At 40.1% G+C, this 19940-nt stretch overlaps 3 protein-coding genes across 3 annotated transcripts; all 3 read right to left on the bottom strand.

The window, feature by feature from the left end:
* Positions 1 to 4727: 4727 nt before the first annotated feature.
* LOC129339331 (olfactory receptor 4D1-like) lies at positions 4728 to 5705 on the bottom strand. The gene has a single exon (XM_054993918.1). The coding sequence runs from the start codon at positions 5703 to 5705 to the stop codon at positions 4728 to 4730; it is 978 nt and encodes a 325-aa protein (XP_054849893.1).
* Positions 5706 to 12644: 6939 nt separating this feature from the next.
* On the bottom strand, positions 12645 to 13604 carry LOC129339330 (olfactory receptor 4D1-like). The gene has a single exon (XM_054993917.1). It carries the CDS (start codon positions 13602 to 13604, stop codon positions 12645 to 12647), a length of 960 nt encoding a protein of 319 aa, XP_054849892.1.
* Positions 13605 to 18727: 5123 nt separating this feature from the next.
* LOC129338998 (olfactory receptor 4D1-like) lies at positions 18728 to 19666 on the bottom strand. Its single transcript, XM_054993588.1, has one exon. The coding sequence runs from the start codon at positions 19664 to 19666 to the stop codon at positions 18728 to 18730; it is 939 nt and encodes a 312-aa protein (XP_054849563.1).
* Between the last annotated feature and the right edge of the window lie 274 nt (positions 19667 to 19940).

The following is a 19940-nucleotide window of genomic DNA, read 5'->3' as shown; positions in this document are numbered from 1 at the left end:
CATCTACAAACATGGAGGATTGTTTAAAGCCACATATGTGCTTTGTTGTAGTTTGAAGAATGTTGGTGGGGGACCTAGGGAATCAAAACACAAAGGGGATAATTAATGTACTGTTGAAATGCTATTACAATTATTATTGGCTCATTTGTCATAAGACAGCACTACTAGAATGATCTACTGGTCCAAGTAGAGTGACAAGGTATCATTCTATACATTGGATGAAGAACAAAAAGTGGTAAAGTAATCTGTGGAATTGGCAGGAAGAACATATTAAGACATTAATGTATTTTAATGCAGTGCTATACACCTTACAATTTGGGGGAACTATAACTTAATTTCTTTCCATTATTTTCTTTTAAAACCCTGGCTATACAATATGAATATCTTCAGGTCAGATATAGTATTTGGGCATCCTGTGGACACATGATATACTTAGGGCCTTGAATGGATTTGCTATGTGACCACAACAATATTGCCAGCATATGGGCCTTGGTTTCTGTCAGTAAAAGGCAGGGAGAAGTGGCAAGACCCTTTCCAGGACTTTCAGACTCATCATGGCCACGTCTGTTAGCAACCACCAAGTGACAGGATGACTGGGTGAGTCATGCACAATACCTGCATGACTCACCCAGGCTAACGCCTACCCCTGAGTCAGGTGCTGTCTCTTCCATCACCTAATTCTCAACCTGGCAAAGTTTGAGGATGCCTAAATCCAGAGAGTGGAGTCATGAACGGATATGACAGATCTTTCTACAAACCTGAACACACCCTTGAATCCAAAAACTAAAAATCTGAAAACAAACAAACAAACAACCCCTGGAAATTAAAAAAAATGCATGGAGGTGGGGCTTAAAATCTTTTCTGAGGGAGAACTCATCGGGGCCAGCCCTGGCAGCAACCACTGGATGACTTGCTATCATGTATGTTGCATGACTGACCCAGACCTGGCTGTTTGCTATTGTTCAACAGCATCCACCCCTTGAAAGTCAGTGTGGTGTTGTTAGGGTTTCAGAATAGGAGCTCAAATCCCCATTCTGCTGTTTAAACTCACTAAGTGACCTTGGACCAGTTACACATTTTCAGCCAAACTTACTCAAAGGCAGGGACAGAATGGTGATTAAGAGCACGGGATACCTCCTGATAGGCCAATGGCATCAACCCCACCCCATCTGGGCTGGGACAACTCTGTGATAGAAACCCAGCACACCCAAGCCCTGTGGATGGGAAAGAGAGAAGGACAAAGGAAAAGAGGAGAGGCTACAGGGGCTTTCATGGAAAGGAAAGTGGAAATAGTCAGGGAGGGTTAATGAGATGCCCCCCTGCTAGTCCTTGTGGGTTCCCACTTGTTAGATACATTGATTGATATATTGGTCAAAAGCCATCACTCTGAGAATGAAATCTAGAGAATCACCAGTAAAGTGGAAAAAGAAAATATGATGAGCAAGTTGAAGGAGATGGTGCAGGGATGTATGAGGAGGCTTGCCAGCAGCTTCAGAGCAGTGATCATGGAATTACTGATGTCAAAAGCAGTGAGGTGTGCCAATAAGAAATACTTAGGTGTGTGGAGCTGATGTACGGACACCTCTATGACGATAATGGTCCCCCCATTTCTTATGGCTTTGGCCTCTTAAGCTGTTTGGATAGAAACCAATGTTTCCTTTCTAGCCAAATTCTCATATACTCTGATATTAGTCAATGTTCCTTTCAAGCAGCACATACATTTATTAAGAAATCCCATTTGCCATGAATGATCACTATGTGTGTCAAAAAAAGAGATTCTGATGGACTAGATCAAGTTCTCCCTCAATTGGAGGGGTGGACCCAGCACTCACCTTTTCGTTGCTCCTTGCACCTGAGTAATGCCATCACTTTCTGGAAGTGATGGCATCAAGCAGGTGTGGAAGCACCTGTGCACTTCACAGCGGGCTGATTTGGGTTCCAAATGGGCCCAGTTTGGCCCACCTGGGGCCCAAACTGGCCTGCTGCAAAGCGCAGGAGTGCTCTCATCCCGGGAGTGATGTCATCATGCCAACCTGGGAGCATGCCAGGGAGGCCTGTTCGCCACCTTGCTCTTGCCAGCCAAGTGAGTAATGGCGGGGGATGGAGGGTGGAAGCGGGGGATCCCTAAGCTAACTAAACTCTATGCTCACCTGTCATGCCTGCCCTACCTCTGATATTTCTGGTCACTACCTAAAAACATAGAATGAGACAAAATCTAATAAATGTCGGAATAGTTTTTATGATCAGCTTGCTGGATAGTATCAGCCGGTGTAGTGGACTGATAAAAGAGCTGGGCCAGGCCTGAGAAGATCCTCAGCCATGAAGTTTAATAGATAACCTTGGTACAGCCATTGTCAGCTTAACCTATGTTAAAGATTTGAGGATAAAATGGGAATGAGACAATGTATGTTACTCTGAGCTGCTTGAATGAAGGGCAGGATAAAAATGTAAACATTGGTCATTCTACTATATAATCCAAATTTACCCATGATGGATTTGGCATGACATAAATATTATGCCACCACATCAATGGTCAATGTAGTCAGAGGTGGACCATGCATACTGGTTTGGCTGGAAACTAAAAAAAAACTCTTCCATAAGGTAGTGTCATATGAACCACCTGTTAATAAGCAAGCCAATTAAAATGAGGAATACTGTAGAAGCAACCAGGGTTTCCAATTCAGTGTAAGTTAATGCTTCTTTAATAAATGTCATGTAAACCACTTCCAACTTCATTATTTGTTTGAATAAACAGTGTAACATACCAATAGAGGACATCAGCGTTGACTCAGGGCCAAGCTACAAGTGACAAATGACACTTGAATGGCAAGTGTATTTCTCCCTGTTCACTTGCTCTCCACTCAATCCACTTGCCATTCAAGTGTCATTCGTCACTGTAGCTTGGCCCTCAGTGGGACTGCAGACTCCCACAGTTCTTGTAACAAGTTCTTCATTTTCAACCACAAGATCCATCTTGCTTCTGAGTCAGAATTCACAATTTTGAATTCCCAGTACTGTCCCAATGTCCCAATGTTATAGAGGCAGAGATAACAAATTTTTCTAGAGAGCAATTTTCTGTCGCTTTGTCAGGAGAACTACTGCCTCCACCAAAATGTCTGACAACTGTATGCAATTTGACACATACATCAGGATTGTATTCGTGTAAAGTGAACTATATAATTCTCTGAACAGTATGCTGAAGGTTTATTTGAACAGTAAAAACTATAAATCTCATAATATTTTGCTTTTCAGCTTAGCATGAGGTGAATGCTATTGTCTTCAACATATGACTTCAACAAAGATATATTCAGTGTCATTTTCAGGGCTCATTTCGAGATGGAATGTGCAGAAATGCAGTTCCAGAAGTTCCACAAAGAGGTCACATGTCAGGTGGCCACGCCCACCTGACCTCGGCCATTTTGGGCCCGTTTCAGCCTGGATTGGGGCCGAAATGGCCCGGATTGGGCCTCTGGCGGGTGGTGGATCACTCTCCCGCTCATCAGTGGTCTGATCCTGACCATTTTGGGCCCCTTTTCGGCCATTTTCAGCCCCTTTTTGCCATTTTGGTCCCAATTTCGGCCCTGAATGGCCAGGATTGGGTCCAAAACAGCCAAGATAGGTGATGTCATGGGGTGTGGCATATGCAAATCAGTTATGCTAATGACACACTTCCCATGATGGCAAGGAGTGTGGCATATGGTAATGAGTTATGCTAACGAATTATGCTAATGAGTTCCTCCAGCTCTTTTTCTACAAAATTACCCCTGGTCATTTTAAAACTCTGCTCCCCTCCACAGCCACTATGACTAAACCATATCAGGCTGAAGAATGATTTTTTTCTGTTCTGTTTTGTTTTCTTATGCGTGGGGACTAAAATCTCAAGAGGGAACACTGAAGAACTCTCTCTGAAGTAATAATTGGATAAATGGTACAACTAAATGTAATTTTTTCATTCAGTTGACTGCATGGAAGTTTTGGTTACATTACAGATTCAGTTAATGAATAAGAAACAAATGGAATGTGATAGTGGTGTCAAAGATAATCCTTCAATAGTGCAGTATTTGTGGAATAAATGCAGTATTGAAAGTCTCTCTTTTCCCCCTTCCCTCAAAATTCGTCACATTACACAAAAGAAGCAATTTTCAGTAATGGTTTAGTCAAACACAAGTATGAGACTACATGTTATATACATAACATGTATATAATATGTATAACATAAAATAACATGCACGGAGAAAGTGACTATTAACCCACCCCTTAGCCCTGTTTCCTCACTGAAATGCCCCCTAGATGCTTTTAGGGCCCACAGTTACCAAACAAACATGTATATTTAAGTTTTTTTTCTTTCCCACTAAGTATAGATTAAAGCATGACTTCCAGAGAAACAACAAAGAAAAATCTCTCTCAATATACCAGTCTAAGCAAAAAAAAAATCAAAATAAAACAGATATTCTCAGTCAAAATTATGAATGGCACAATCCTAAACACAGCTAGGCTCATCACTCATCATCATCACTGCTTGAAAACATTGCTTGGAAAGATGTTTAGAATGACACTCTTATCAATGTATAATGCATATTTTAGTGTAATATTTCTTATTATGAATCTGCTAATTCAGTTATCTAAGGAGTTCACAGTATCAGTGGAGCTAATAATTAACTAGCTAAAGATACCTTCCACATTTCAAGAACTTAGAGCCACTTTCTATTTCTTCCATATTTTTTATTTCATTGAAGACAGGGGACAAAGAGTTTTTCCCCACTAAAGATTCTGCTTCTTGAAGACATTATATTCTTTTGGAGTTTCCTAATAGCATTTTTCATTTCTGTATTTCTCAGAGTAAATATCATTGGATTCAGCATTGGGGTGATGAGAGTATACATTACTTGAAATATCTTATCTCCTGGAAATACCTTGAAAGGACGGTCATAAATGAATATTGCAGGTCCAAAATTTAAGCTCAGTACCACAATATGTGCTGTACAAGTAGAAAGAGCTTTGTGCTTTCCTTCTGTGACGTGGGTTCTGATCTTAACCAAAATGACAGAATATGATACCAGTAAGACAAAGAACATAGCTGCAACTATTAGTCCGCTATTAGAAACCATCAGCAGCTCAGTAATATATGTGTCAGTACAAGCCAGCTTGATGATTTGGGGAATGTCACAATAGAAATTGTCCAGTACGTTGGGTCCACAGAAGGGCAGCTTAATGAGAATCCCAATCTGGACAATGGAGTGGATAAAGCCACCCAACCAAGCACCTGCTACCAAACTTATACAAACTCGTTGGTTCATAATAATTAAGTACTGCAGTGGCTTGTAGATAGCTATGTACCGATCAACAGCCATGACTGTGAGCAAGAAATCCACAGAAGCACCAGTCAAGTGGAAAAAGAAAACCTGAACAATGCACCAGCTGTAGGAGATGGTATTGGGATGTGGTAGGAGGCCCGCCAGCAGCTTCAAAGCAGTGACTGTGGAATCACTGATGTCTAAGGCAGCAAGGTTGGCCAACAGGAAGTACATAGGTGTGTGGAGCTGATGCATGAAGATCACTGTGAAGATAATAGTGAGATTACCAAGCCACGTTGTTACATAGATTGTGAGAAAAATCAGGAAGAGGATAAAATTCCATTTTGGATTCTGTGAAAGTCCAATTAAAACGAATTCTGTGACTTTTATGGTCATGTTTTCCTGGGCCATCTTGAACCTTCACAATACACCTGAAACTGGCAGAAGACAACAGTGACAATGTATGAGATGACATGTCATACCTCCTGATATTAATCAAAGAACAATAGGATTAATTACTTTGAGTTCTTGGGTTGAAAGCCTGAAACACTAAGCAGTTCATTTCTGGGCATCTTAATATTTGGTGCTGAGTTTTGGCAACACTCTTGTAACTGACTGGAGTATTAAGGCTCATTGAAAGACACTTTTCTAGTTTCTCTGCAGCTGGCAAAACAAATGCTGACAAACTATTTGTGAGATAGTTAACTGAACCTGCTGTTTGTAAAAACTGACAATCAAGGAGAACTGAAGATCACAAGGTCATGTCATTGTTCATTCCATTCTTTACTACAAACTGGCTGATTCATTACGACAAGGACATAAATGGAAATAATGAAGTCTTCTTGCTAGTCTTCCTGCTGTGGGTAGGCATGAGACTGGTAGGTTCCTATCAGGGTAATATCACTTAGCACAATTTTGTGTTTCTAGTCTTTATTTAATCCCAGTTACTGTATTTATACTTTTCATTTGCATAATTAAGGATTTTTTTTTCTTGGTTGAGTGTTGGGTTTTCTTTCGTCTTACTGTTTTGGCTGTTTTACAATGGAAGCATATGCCCAGTTACTCCCATCTAAGTCCGTTGAAGAGTCACTATGGAAACAATGGCTAAGCATTTTCCACATCTCACAATTCATCCTTCCAAAATTCTGCACACCCTGACAGTCATGTCCTTGTGCACTTTAGTGGAATTCAATATGCTTCAGCATGATCACATCATTTATAATATGTAATGCACTTGCAATCCACTTTTGCACTTTAGTGATCATTTTCGAGTGGATTCTGCTGTTTCACACAGTAAAATCCAGGTGCAAAATACATTCCAATTGAATTGAACATGGATTGTTTTGTGTGTGTGAAAGTGCCCATAACCTGTTTAAACTTGGCCCTGGCTTTGGTTGGGAGCAAGAGGGCTTCTAAATTCCAACTGACCTGTCTCACCTCATTCTCACACCATTGGCCAACACATAGTAACATAATATTGGAATGAGACCAAATTCAATATATGTACATTCAGTTATTGTGGTCAGTTTCCCAGATAACGGCCAGAAATCTAGTGTGCAATCTGAATTTATCTATATTAAATTTGCTCCTCTTTGATTTATTATGCCTTAGGACATGTTAAATATTATTAGAAATCCTGGATGGGAATGGAACCATTCTTCATGGTTCCAATGGTCACCTGAAACAGCTTTTAAGTACCAAAGTCCAAGTTGATAAAGATGTGAAATCTAAATCTGTCAGAAAACACTGTAGTCCCAGACTCCTTGATGAGGACAATTGATGCAAACATAAGCCAATTTAATGGAATATCAATATAGTTTTAATAACTGTGTTGCTCAGTCTCACCCAAACTCTCCCTTGTACCACACAGTATTTTTCCATGCTGGTCCCATGATCCCTAGCTTACCCATAGCAATCAAACAAGATCCTTTCCTCCCTTTTCCCAAGCATAAAAGTTGTGTGGACTCAACCCATGTGTTGAAAACCAATTTCATTTTTCTTTTACATTTAAATAAAATAAGGCAACATACCAAGTAATAAATCCTAGGATATCTGGGTTATTTCCGTGCCAACTGGAACCCACACAATTCTTGATTAAAGTTCTTGATTTTCAATCAACAATTCCATAATTCTTCCAGAAGAGGAATTGGTCTTGAAGTTACAGTTATGAGTCCCTGGTTCTTTACCAACATCATAGATATACAGCTGATAAATTATTTGACAAACAAGTTAATTTATAGTTGTGTAAGAAAGAATGCAGAAAACTTAGGTGCACTAGAATCACACCATATGTACTGGGATACTTAAAGCCAGTGTGTATATTCTAAGGCTGGTTTCCACAGTACTTAACAGTGTGCCTAAAATGGTTTATAGGAGTCAAGATACTGATGGGCAATAATTCACACAGTCTTCTGTCAGTGAATGTATTGCTAAGTAATTTCTATTAATCAAATTTAAAATCAAAGACTTCCACAGGAACATTTTTAATGTGATTTTGAAACTATACTCCTCCACACAACAGATATGATCAAGGTTTATAAGACTGTGATTTTTCCCCCTTTTTCCTGTGAATAGGGAATCAAATCACAAGTGGGATCATTAAAGTACTTCCTATATTTTAAGAGTCACAATTGGATAAAGGTTGTGCAAATATTACCCCTGAGTGTTAATTTTGTCTTTCCTTGAGTATATGCAAGATTTACACATATAATTGGTTAAACTAATGACAGAAGAACCAATAGAGCATTAAAATGTATTAAAATTAATTTAAAAATTTAAAATTTAAAATTTAAATTAAAATTTATTAAAATTTTAAAATTAAAATGTATTAACATTCTTTTTTCCCCTTTCCTCATGTTTCACCCAGGCAGAAATCTCCAGATTTGCCTATTACAAACCACATGGAGTTCCATGATCCTTTTTATCTTCTTTCTTTACAGAATGGAATAGCTAAGACTTCAGAATAATACAGGTGACTAATGTGTAGGGAGGGGCTGTTTAACCCTTCCCATTAGCCCCTTTTCTCTATTAAAAGTGCTTCATGAATACATGTGAATAGGGGCGTGCACACACAAAAAAAATCCAAGTGATACATATCTGGGTTTCAGGAATGCCAAAAAACATTGTTGCGTCTGAAATCCAGGTCAGATTCTCAAATCCAGTTAGAGAATCCCGCACTTATCCTGCCATTATTCCCTGTCGGGGGAGAGGGGGTGAGGTAATTTTTCAAGCAAATTTCACCAAATTTGCAAGAACCTGCTCCTGACTGTCTACTAAAGATCCCCTAAATTACAGGAAGATTGGGCCCTGCAGGGAAGCTCAGGCAGGGTTGGAGGGGTGGAATAGGACTCTACTCTATCTGCTGCCTCCTGCCCTGCCCCATCAGCCTTGCCCTGATCTCCTGCAGCTTGCCTCCACTCGTACCACTCATGCTGCTGCCTCTTGTTCACTCTTCCACTGCAGCTGCCTCTGGCAGCTTCTTGTGGCCAAATAATCCAACCTAGCAGAGTTAGGTTCCCCAGATCTGATCTGGGATTCTTTTATGTAATCTGTCATAGCCGGTTTATGCTGGTTTGGCATAAATCCGGCTACTTTGCTGGTTTGCAAATCCTGGATCACACACTCCTTCATCTGAGTCATCCCCCCCCCCAAAAAAATTAGATTGAAACCATTGGGGTTCATGTATGTCTGCTTTTCAGTAAAACAACAAAGAAGACAGGGTTAAGAACATCCCTCTTCCATCAAAATAGAAAATAAAAGTTCAATAATAAAAAATCACAGTTTATCTTCAGTAACAATGTACAAATATGTGGAATCCCTACTACTAATATTTTATCCCTTTAATCTCTTTAATTCTGCATGTTTCCTCCAAATAGAAACCTCCACATTTCCTGTGGAATTTTCCTTCAGATGAACTTGGATGACAAATCTAGAAGTAACATGAGGTATTGCTATGCTTCCAAAATGATCCTCCCTCATCCCAGAGGTAATCAACAATTATATTGTGTGAATCACTCATTGTTCAAAATAGTACAGGGATTTTCATGGCCTTAATCAATAAATATAAAAATCTGGCCTAAAATAATCTTTAAATACATGCAAAATGTGGATAGCATTTTGAAGATGAAAATATTGCTCATTGATGAACACCAAATAACTGTGGGAGTTTTTATGGTAGATGACTGTTTATAGTCTTCATAGAAAAGCCACTGATTGAACACTGCTACTCAATCTGCGGTTTATGATTATCAAGAAATTACTAACTGTGAGGTGGGCATTGCCACCTGCTCTGCTCCTAATAACACCTGGGTTAAGATGGGAGTGGGCATTGCCATCTGCTTCTCTCCTAATGCCAGTTGTGATAAGGTGGGGGCAGGCATTACCACCTACTCCACTCCTGATCCCAGCTGGCTGAAGTGGGGCTGGCATTGCCACCTACTCCACTCTTAATACCACTTAGGTTAAGGTGAGGGTCAGCATTGCCACCTCCTCCGCTCCTAATACCAGCTGGGTTAAGGGGGGTGGGCATTGTCACCTGCTCTGCTTCTAATAATACCTGGGTTAAGGTGAGGGTTGGCATTGCCCCTCCTCTGCTTTTAACAGTTGGGTTAAGGTGGGGTTGGACATTGCCACCTGCTGCTCTTCTAATGCCAGTTGTGATAATGTGGGGGTGGGTACTGCCACCCGCTCCGCTTTTAATACCAGCTGACTGAATGGGGACAGGCATTGCCACCTGCTCCACATCAAATACCAGCTGGGTTGATGTGGGGGTGGGCATTGCTAAGTGCTCCTCTCCTATTATTGGCTGTGTTAAGGCTGGAGAAAGGCATTACCACCTGCTCTGCTCCTAATACCGGCTGGGTTAAGGCACGGGGAGGGCATTGCTACCTGCTCCGCTTCTGTTCCCTGCCTGGGCTTCCCACCAAGGCATGTTTTCTGGAGCAATATGGTGAGTTACCTGGGCTTTCCTTTGTGGCAGCACCCTCTGGTTGTGCACCTGGGTATAAAGTGAGTTTTCTGAAATGCGCTTACTCAGTTTAGATAGATAGATAGATAGATAGATAGATAGATAGATAGATAGATAGATAGATAGATAGATAGATAGATAGATAGATAGATAGATAGATAGATAGATAGATAGATAGATAGATAGATAGATAGATGGATAGATGGATAGATGGATAGATAGATAGATAGATAGATAGATAGATAGATAGATAGATAGATAGATAGATAGATAGATAGATAGATAGATAGATAGATAGATAGATAGATAGATAGATAGATAGATAGATAGATAGATAGATAGATAGATAGATAGATAGATAGATAGATAGATTCCTCAGCTACAGTGACTGATGACCTCACTGAGTTTCGCTTTGGAGACTATTGCTGAATGGTTGTGCCAAAGCTAAACACTCAGTAATTACTAATTCTAGGCAAATTGTCGGCATAGTGCCTGAAAATTACTGAAAGATGTTCACCACCTACTCCTCATGGCTCAGGAACTGCCTTTCCCCACAATCTTTTTCCAGAAAAGGAAAAAAACTGAGCATTTGGGAAGAATGGGCTCCTGTCTTCAGCCATTCAAGGGGAGGCAGCAAGAAAGCTTTATGTACTGCCCCTTCCTGAGAACAGCACTTGCCATTTGTATGTGATTGCTTTGGGTTCAAGCAAGAATGTTTTCTTTCTTTCTTTCTTTCTTTCTTTCTTTCTTTCTTTCTTTCTTTCAAAAACTATTTCAGAGTAGCTATGAAAGGGTTATTTTTTGCCTGCTTCGCTTTGCCAAAGTTGGGTAATGCCCATGCAAGCAGACCAGTTTTAGACTGCCTAGGCTCTAATGGGTTTGGATGGAACAGTGCAGGGTTTTTACTTAAGTTAAGAACCCTGAGACATCTTTTGAGGGGGAAGTATCACAAACTGGCTTCTCATCCTTATCCATCAGGGGAACTAGACATTCAATAGCCTGAAATAGCCTTACTGATGGTAAGCATGAAGGGAAGATGGTGGAGTAAAGCTTCTCTCAGCATACCAAGGAAAAGCTATTGCTAGATCAATGTCATTCTGTGCTTGGATCCAGGCTAGGATTGGACATAATGCTGGCATACCTTTGAAACCAGTTGCTAAGATGCCCACACTGGGGGTTTGGCTATCATTAGAATCTGACCAGCTATTAGAAACATAGAACTGGAAAGTATCCTAAGGTCATCGTGTCTAACCCCCTGCACAATGCAGGAAATTTGGTTCTCTCTCCCCCTTGCCCCCCCCCCAGTGACCCCTGCTGTACTTCCAGAGGAAGGCAAAGGACCTCCAGGATCTGCTGGCAATTAAAGAAAGAAACTTGAATTGTAACCATTTGTTTGTATTAGTATCTTTATTTCAGGGGATTAGGGGGGCATACCTCTATTCATGGATAAATCCAGACATCTAAAAAACCAAGTGGTGGTTTCAAAACAGATGGCATATAAATAGAGAAATTAACCACCCATCCACATAGATCACCACCAAAGTGCATTGCATTGACCTTGTTAGCCAATGTCACCATAATTATATGACCAAGATGGTAATTTAACTCGAAAGAAAGAAAGAAAGAAAGAAAGAAAGAAAGAAAGAAAGAACCTACACCTAAAGAATCTATCATTCCCTATGACACTACAAAAGCCATTTTCACAGTGTTGTGTTTTATTTATCTGCTCTAATTTATTTTTCTCTTTCTTTCCTTACAACATATCTACCAAGAAGTGGGATCAGAAACTAGACTTGTATGTTCCACTTTTCAAGAATTTTGAATGGAAACATGGGCTTCCATGGGACAGACTTCCATGCGCATGGGAGTCTGTTAACATTAAAGCCTGTGGGAAATTTGCTGTGCAAGATTCCAGTCAGTAATGCAGACAGCACTGCAGCCACTGAAGGACAGTAACATGAGGAAGAGGCAGACAGACATTTGGCGGCAAGGCAAGTAGGAACAGGAGGGCTTTGAGGTAGATATGCTTTGATTGAGGCTAAGGTCCGGAGAACAGCAGTCATTCCAGAAAGCCCAGAGACTGTCTCTCTCCCCTCCCACTAAGGAACACTGTGCTCTCTCCATGCCCTTCTAAAGAAAATGCTGGCTGCCTTGTAAAAGAGAAACCAAATAGAGGTGCAGACTGCAATAATGCAAGGGCGGGGGAGAGAACAAATGAAAAGAAAATCATGGGGTTTTTTGTCCAATATAGGCAGTTTGGATCATGGATTTGTTTCATTTCCATAGTAATTATGATCATTATGAAACACTCTATTTTTTAAATTATTGTAATTAATAATGAATGAAACAGACAAATCTAAAAGCCTGGATAGCAAGAGTCTTCTCTAATGAAAATCTTTTTCCTTGAAGACAGAATTCGAAGGCAGAATTTTCCCTTTGAGTTTCCTAATAGCATTTTTCATTTCTGTATTTCTTAGAGTGAAGATCATTGGGTTCAGCATAGGGGTGACGAGCGTATACATGACTGAAACAAATTTGTCTCCTGGGAATACTTTGAAAGGTCGGTTATACATGTATATTGCAGGTCCAAAATTGAGGCTGAGAACCACAATCTGTGCTGTACAGGTAGAAATGGCTTTGTTCTTGCCCTCTGCAACATGAGTCCTAATCTTCATCAAGATAATAGAATATGATACAAGTAGAGAAGGGAAAATTATGATGAGGAGTACTCCACTGTTTGAAACCATCAGTAGTTCTATGATGTATGTGTCAGTACAAGCCAGTTTGACAAGTTGTGGGACATCACAGTAGTAACTGTCCAATATGTTTGGTCCACAGAAGGGCAACTGAACAAGAATTCCAATCTGGACAATGGAGTGAACAAAACCACCCAATAAAATTCCTGCTATCAAACCTATACAAACCTCTCGATTCATGATAAGGAAATACTCCAGTGGTTTGAAAATAGCTATGTACCGATCAACAGCCATCAAAACTAGCAAACCATCTGCAGCACCTGCAGTGAAATGGAAAAAGAAGATCTGAGTGACACACCAATTATAGGAGATGGTATTGTGGTCTGAGAGAAAGCTTGCCAGCAGCCTGAGAGCAGTGACTGTGGCGTCGCTAATGTCGGTGGCAGCAAGGCTAGCCAGCAGGAAATACATAGGCGTGTGGAGCTGATGCATGAAAATCACTGTGAAGATAATGATCAGATTCCCAAGCCATGCTGTTATGTAGATTGCAAGAAAAATCAAGAACAGGATGATGTTCCATTGTGGGTTCTGTGTGATACCTAACAGAACAAAGTGTGTCACTTTTGTTGTCAGGTTGTCCCGAGACATCTTCAGCCTTCACAATTTACCTGCAAAAGGCACAAGAAACCATTTTCATGATATTGCAAAAAAACCCCTTCTCTCCAGAAGTGATTCACTCATGCGTTATTTAGAGCAATTACCTTGACTTTTGTTATGAGAGGCAGGAATCAATAAGAGACATAGTTTGGTGTAGTGGCTAAGAGCAGTGGGACTCTAATCTGGAGAACCAGGTTTGATTCTCCACTCCTCCACTCGAAACCAGCTGGGTGATCTTGGGTCAGTCACCCCTTCTTGGAACTCTCTCAGCCCCACCCACTTCACAGGGTGATTGTTATGGAATAATACCAGAATTTGTAAACTGCTCTGAATGGGTGTTAAGTCATCCTGACAGGTGATATATAAATCAAATGTTGTTGTTATAAGAAGGCTCTTTCTGGATAACACAGCCATTCTGAGCATTATATTCTACTGCTGTAGAAGATGTCTGTTTCAAGGCAAACTGCTTTTTCTTTTTCTAATACTCTCTCTCTCATACCAGATTGCCTTCTCAACATTAACAGTGATTTCTCTTCAAAGAAAATTTAAATATTCTACTCTATAAGAAGAAAAGAGTATAAGAGGAATCAATGGCCGTATGAGAGCCAGTTTGGTGTAGTGGTTAAGAGCAGCAGGACTTTAATCTGGGGAACCCAGTTTGATTCCTTACTTCTTTGCTTGAAGCCTGCTGGGTGCCCTTGGTTCACTCACAGCTCTTTCAGAGCTCTCTCAGCCCCAGCCACCTCACAGGGTGATTGTTGTGAGGATAATAATATCACACTTTGTAAACCACTCTGAGTGGGTGTTAAGTTGTCCTGAAGGATGGTATATAAACCAAATGTTGTTGTTGTTGTTATCATCATCATCTAAAAAAGTGAATTTCAGAAAATGTAATTCCCCTCCCAATAACAATTCCCCCAATAACAATTCTCCCAATAACAATGTAATTCCCCTCCCAATAACAACCTAAAATCTGACAAAACAAACCGTAGTCTGCAGTCCCGCTTGAGGTACAGGCTGTTTGACAACAGACCTCCACTTCAATGAAACCATGATTAATTTTTAATAAATGTAACTTGTAAATCTTTTTCATCTTTATTTACTTCCAGAAAAATTGAAGCAACATACCAAGCAATCAAAGTCAGCAGGTCTTATTTACATCCTTGTCAATGGAATCTCCCACAATTTTTGGTTCTTCATTTACCACCAAGACATGTATCATTCTTCCAAAAGTAGAATTGGATTAGAAGTTACAACTTTCACTTATTATTTTATATGTAGAGCTGCTACATTATTCTACAGGGTTATTCTTCTATGGTTCTCCAAGAGGGAGTAAGATGGGTCCAGTCATTTCTGTACTGAATACTTGTTATGCTGTATGATACCTAGATCATAATGACAGGAAAAACTCACAACCTTTGTCTTTAAACTTTCTCAGCTGCTGTGGCAAAACTTTATTAGAATGGGAAGAATTCTTTCTCTTGTGTAGTCTTTTGTCTGGGTGTGTATGAATGGGGAATTAAATCACTTGGGAGATCATTAAAATATAGCCTATACTTCAGAAGTCAAAACTGATGGAAGTTAATTTAAATTTTTCTAATGATTGTTATTTTTTTCCCCTTACATTTTGAACACATATAATATACATATAGAATTAGGTAAACATATGAATGAGAACAAGATGAAAGATGACAGCAATACCCAGAAATTAACCTTCAAATGCTAACTGGTAGAATTGAAACTGTTCATTCTTCTCCCAAATTTCACAGACACTTCTAGATTTGCTTCAAAATTTCAAATTTAGGCAGAAACAGTAGTGTGGTGTGGTGATTAGAGTGTCAGATTAGGATCTGGGAGACCCAGCTTCAAATTCCAACTCTGCCATCCATGTTTGCTTGGTGACGTTTGGCCAGCACTCACTCTCAGCCTAACTTGCCTGACAGGGTTGTTGTTTGAATAAAATGGAGAACAACAATGTAACCTGCGGTGCATCCCCACTGGAGAAAGTGGGATATAAACAAAGTAAATATATATATATATATATATATATAAATCATAGGCCCACCCTCCTTTACAGGATCCAGGCATTGCAGCTGTGATTTAAAGAGAAAAACAGTATGTAAAGGGCTATTTAACCCTTTGTCCTGACCACATATTCTCACCAAATTTTGTGGTATATAGGGAACTGAATTTCAGTCTCCATAGTTCTTGCCCAACAATATAACTACAAAATTCAGAAAAAGTCGAGCAAGAAGGTTACAGGATTGTAAAGGCTAAAGGTGAAAGAGACTGGTGCTTTTGAGTTAGAAAAAAATAGCTGGGGAGACAGGAGTGAAGCCTCCTCCCCACTGCAATATCCCATCTGCCTCACCCTCACCATGGTTGCTGTAGATGGGGGCCGGAATTCTTTCAGAATAACTCATCTCCTGACTACAGAGATCAGTTCTCCTGGAAAAAATGGCAGCTTTGGAGGCTGGACCCTATGGCATCGTAGGTCCACTGAGTTCACTTCCCTGGGACATAGGGTTGCCAATTCCAAGTTGGGAAATTCCTGGAGATTTCACCATAGAACCTGGGGAAGAACAGAGTGTAGGGAGGGGATGGAGCTCAGCAGGGATGTGATATCATAGAGTCCACGTTCCAAAGATGGCATTGTCCCAAGAGGAACTGAACTCTTTAGACTGTAGATCAGTTTTTACACACTTCAGGCAAATGGCTACTCCAGAAATGAAATCCGAAGAGCAATCAAACCCAAGATGAATCAAACAACCAAGGAAAAACAGTCTCCTACAGGAAAAGTGTTTTTGCCATATATCAAAGGAATTACTGATCAGATGGGAAAGCTTATGAAAAAGCATAACCTTCAAGCAGTATTCAGACCCACCCGAAAAATACAACAGATGCTACGATCAGCAAAAGACAGTAGAGACCCCCTCACCTCTGCAGGAGTGTACTGTATACCCTGCAGCTGTGGACAAGTTTACATGGGGACCACAAAGCGTAGCATCCAGACAAGAATAAAAGAACATGAAAGACACTGCAGAGTTGGACAACCTGAAAAATCAGCAGTGGCTGAACATAGCCTAACTCAAACAGGGCACAGTATCTTATTCCAGGACACCAAAATACTGGACAACACTTCCAACTACTTTGTCAGACTGCACAGGGAAGCCATTGAAATTCACAAGCATAAGCAAAACTTCAACAGGAAAGAAGAAACCTTAAGAATGAACAGAGCATAGTTTCCAGTTCTGAAAAACACCAGGCTAACAAAACACTCTATACTCAACAATAGCCCTGCAGAGAAGATTAGCACATCAAGCCCCAATCCATATGCAAAAGAACCTCCTCAGGATACAGTGAAGCCTCCCGCCATTAGCATTCCGCACCCTGGGAAACTCTTACAGGATGACTCAGCTCAACCCCACCCCTCCTGAGTAGATATAAATGACCTGCCAACTTCTTTTCCACACTGTGACACTGAGAGATCTCTGTCTTTTGGTGCTACACCTCTGAAGATGCCAGCCACAGCTGCTGGTGAAACATCAGGAACTACAATGCCAAGACCACGGCAATACAGCCCGGAAAACCCACAACAACCATCGTTCTCCAGCCGTGAAAGCCTTCGACAATACAACAAGTTGGACACTTGTCAGTTTCCCTCAAGTTTTGATGGGAAATGTAGGCATCTTGGTCTTGCAGCTGTAATGGAGAGCCAAGCTGTAAAACCAGGATGCTTACATTTCCCATCAAAACTTGAGGGAAGCTGACAAGTGTCCAACCTGTGTAAGGCGTCACTTGTAGCTTGGCTCTCAAAGTCACAACAGCTCTGGAAACGACCCTTCCCCTTCTCTCTGCCTGTTCCTGACAGAAATTAAGCCTAGAATAGTGGCTAAGTGTTATGATTACCTAACAACATCCACCGAGGGCATCTGATTAAAACTACAGGTGTTTCTTTTATTATTTTGGGTTTTTTAAACCTCTACCCCATGCATTTTTAAAAAAGATTTCAGATATTTCTGCAAACTTGGGGCATTTTTAGATGTGTAGGAAGATCTATCTTGTCCATTCATGGCTCCAGTCTCTGCATTTAAGTATCTAAGATCAGAGCCACTTGGCTATTAGTATATAACAGCAAGCGTGATACACTGTTGCTTATATAAAATCACTGAAACCCTCCTCAAGCTACTGAGATTGAGGAACGATTGGTGGAAAGTGAAAACACTGCGGATCTAATGGAAGAATTCCATGTGCGCCTGGATCTTTGAGTAAGCAGAAGTGTGAAAACAACCTTACAGTAGTATCTTGCGCTAAGTTAAACGTAGCATAGCATGAATTGCTTTCCCACTTGTGCAAGACATTGTGCAAGTGATTTCAGGGCATTATAAGATACAAGAAAGAATGCACTAGATCTTGCACAAAATCTTGCATAAGAGGAACTGTGCTAGGTCTATAAGTTTCTACTTGCTCATCACCAGACCCAATATTGTGTCCAGAAATGCCTGTTTGTGATTACTCTGTTCTGTAGGTATGTCAGTTAACACATCTGATTTGAATACACTGCTATTAGATTATCTGTTGAGTTACTCTCTGTCCTTAACTCTTCGTTGAAAAGGAAGCTTACCAAATGTCACCAGACTGATGCTCATCTGATACTTCTTGCTAACCTGACTTTAAGTACCATGAAGCACCTGTTTAATGGTCATTTTCAAAGATTTTCAGATATTACTGATTGTCATTATTTTGAGCAACTAGATTCTGTTCATTAAACTTAGCATGATTTAAGAAATAGGTATGACTTACTTCAGATTTTGATTAGATACTATCTGAATGTACATTCCTAGAATTTACTAGTCTACATGTAAACAAACATCAAGTGCAGTGACAAAACTTTCTTCCATATATTGGCCTGTGTCACAGGCAACCAAAATTGTATGCTGACTTTGGTAAATTTTCACTTCATAAATCATAACCCATGCTCACCAAAAGTTAGGAGAAATTTTGACAGTGAATTATTATACAAATGGGGAGCATTTTATTTTTTTATTAGTTCATTTTTTTCTATGTACAGTTACATCTACTAAGAAGGCAATGAGTTGGTAGGGGCCAACTGATTATTTTGATTTTTTAATTGTGAATGACATCATCTTTCTAATAAATTTTTGAATAGAATCTTTCATGTCTCTGTTTCTTAGAGTAAAGATCATGGGGTTTAACATTGGAGTGATAAGAGTGTAGAAGATGGAGGCTATCTTGTCTGCTGGAAATACCTGGAAAGGGCGGTCATAAATGAACATTCCTGGAACAAAATTTAAACTCATGACTATGATTTGTGCAGCACATGTAGACAGGGCTTTGTGCTTTCCTTCTGTGACATGCATTCTGATCTTTACCAAAATGACACTGTATGATACAAGTAAGACACAGAAAATTAGTGTGAGGAGCAAGCCACTGTTCGAAACCATCAGCAGCTCTGTAATATATGTATCTGCACAAGCTAGTTTGATTAGTTGTGGGACATCACAGTAGAAATTGTCCAATGTATTTGGCCCACAAAAGGGTAGCTGAAGTATTAATGCTACTTGAACAATGGAGTGTGCAAAACCACCCAGCCAAGCTCCTGTCACCAATCCTACACAAACTCCTTGATGCATAATAAGCAAATATTGCAGTGGTTTATAGATTGCTATGTATCTGTCAACAGCCATTACTACTAGGAAAAAGACCACAGCACCTCCAGTCAAATGGAAAAAGAAAATTTGGGCAATACACCAGTTGTAGGAGATTGAATTTGTATGAGAGATGAGATCCCACAGCATTTTGACTGCAGTCACTGTGGAATCGCTGATGTCTATGACAGCCAGGTTGGCCAAAAGGAAGTACATGGGGGTGTGAAACTGAGGCATGAAAATTACAGTGATGACAATTGTCAGATTCCCAAGCCAGGTGATGATATAAATAGTGAGAAAGATGAAGAAGAGGAAGGTCTGCATCCGTGAACTCTGAGAGAAGCCCAAGAGAATAAATTCTGTTACTGTCGTATTCATTGCCATTTTCCCCCTTAGAGAGACAAAGCATATTTGAAAATGAGGATTTAGTTTCTGTATATTATAGACTTTACCCAATTCTTATTTTAGGTTGTCAATAATTTCTGTATTCTGTTATGTGCACAAACAAATTTCTATTCATTGGGTCAGCTGAGCACATTCTAAATTAATTGCCATGATCATTTGTCATAAGTAGACACATCAAGATAATTCAGCTGGTCCAGACTAGAGTGGGCACGAACAGTAATACGAACAAAAAAAAGCCACAAACAGCCCAACC

The sequence above is a fragment of the Eublepharis macularius genome, chromosome 12 (genome assembly GCF_028583425.1).
Source record: "Eublepharis macularius isolate TG4126 chromosome 12, MPM_Emac_v1.0, whole genome shotgun sequence".
In the NCBI taxonomy this organism is placed as follows: Eukaryota; Metazoa; Chordata; class Lepidosauria; order Squamata; family Eublepharidae; genus Eublepharis; species Eublepharis macularius.
This window is presented reverse-complemented; position numbering and strand designations above follow the sequence as displayed.

Excerpts from the sequence above, each read along its gene's own strand:
- LOC129339331 (XM_054993918.1), bottom strand. The coding sequence starts at position 5,705 with ATGGCCCAGGAAAACATGACCATAAAAGTCACAGAATTCGTTTTAATT.
- LOC129339330 (XM_054993917.1), bottom strand. The coding sequence starts at position 13,604 with ATGTCTCGGGACAACCTGACAACAAAAGTGACACACTTTGTTCTGTTA.
- LOC129338998 (XM_054993588.1), bottom strand. The coding sequence starts at position 19,666 with ATGGCAATGAATACGACAGTAACAGAATTTATTCTCTTGGGCTTCTCT.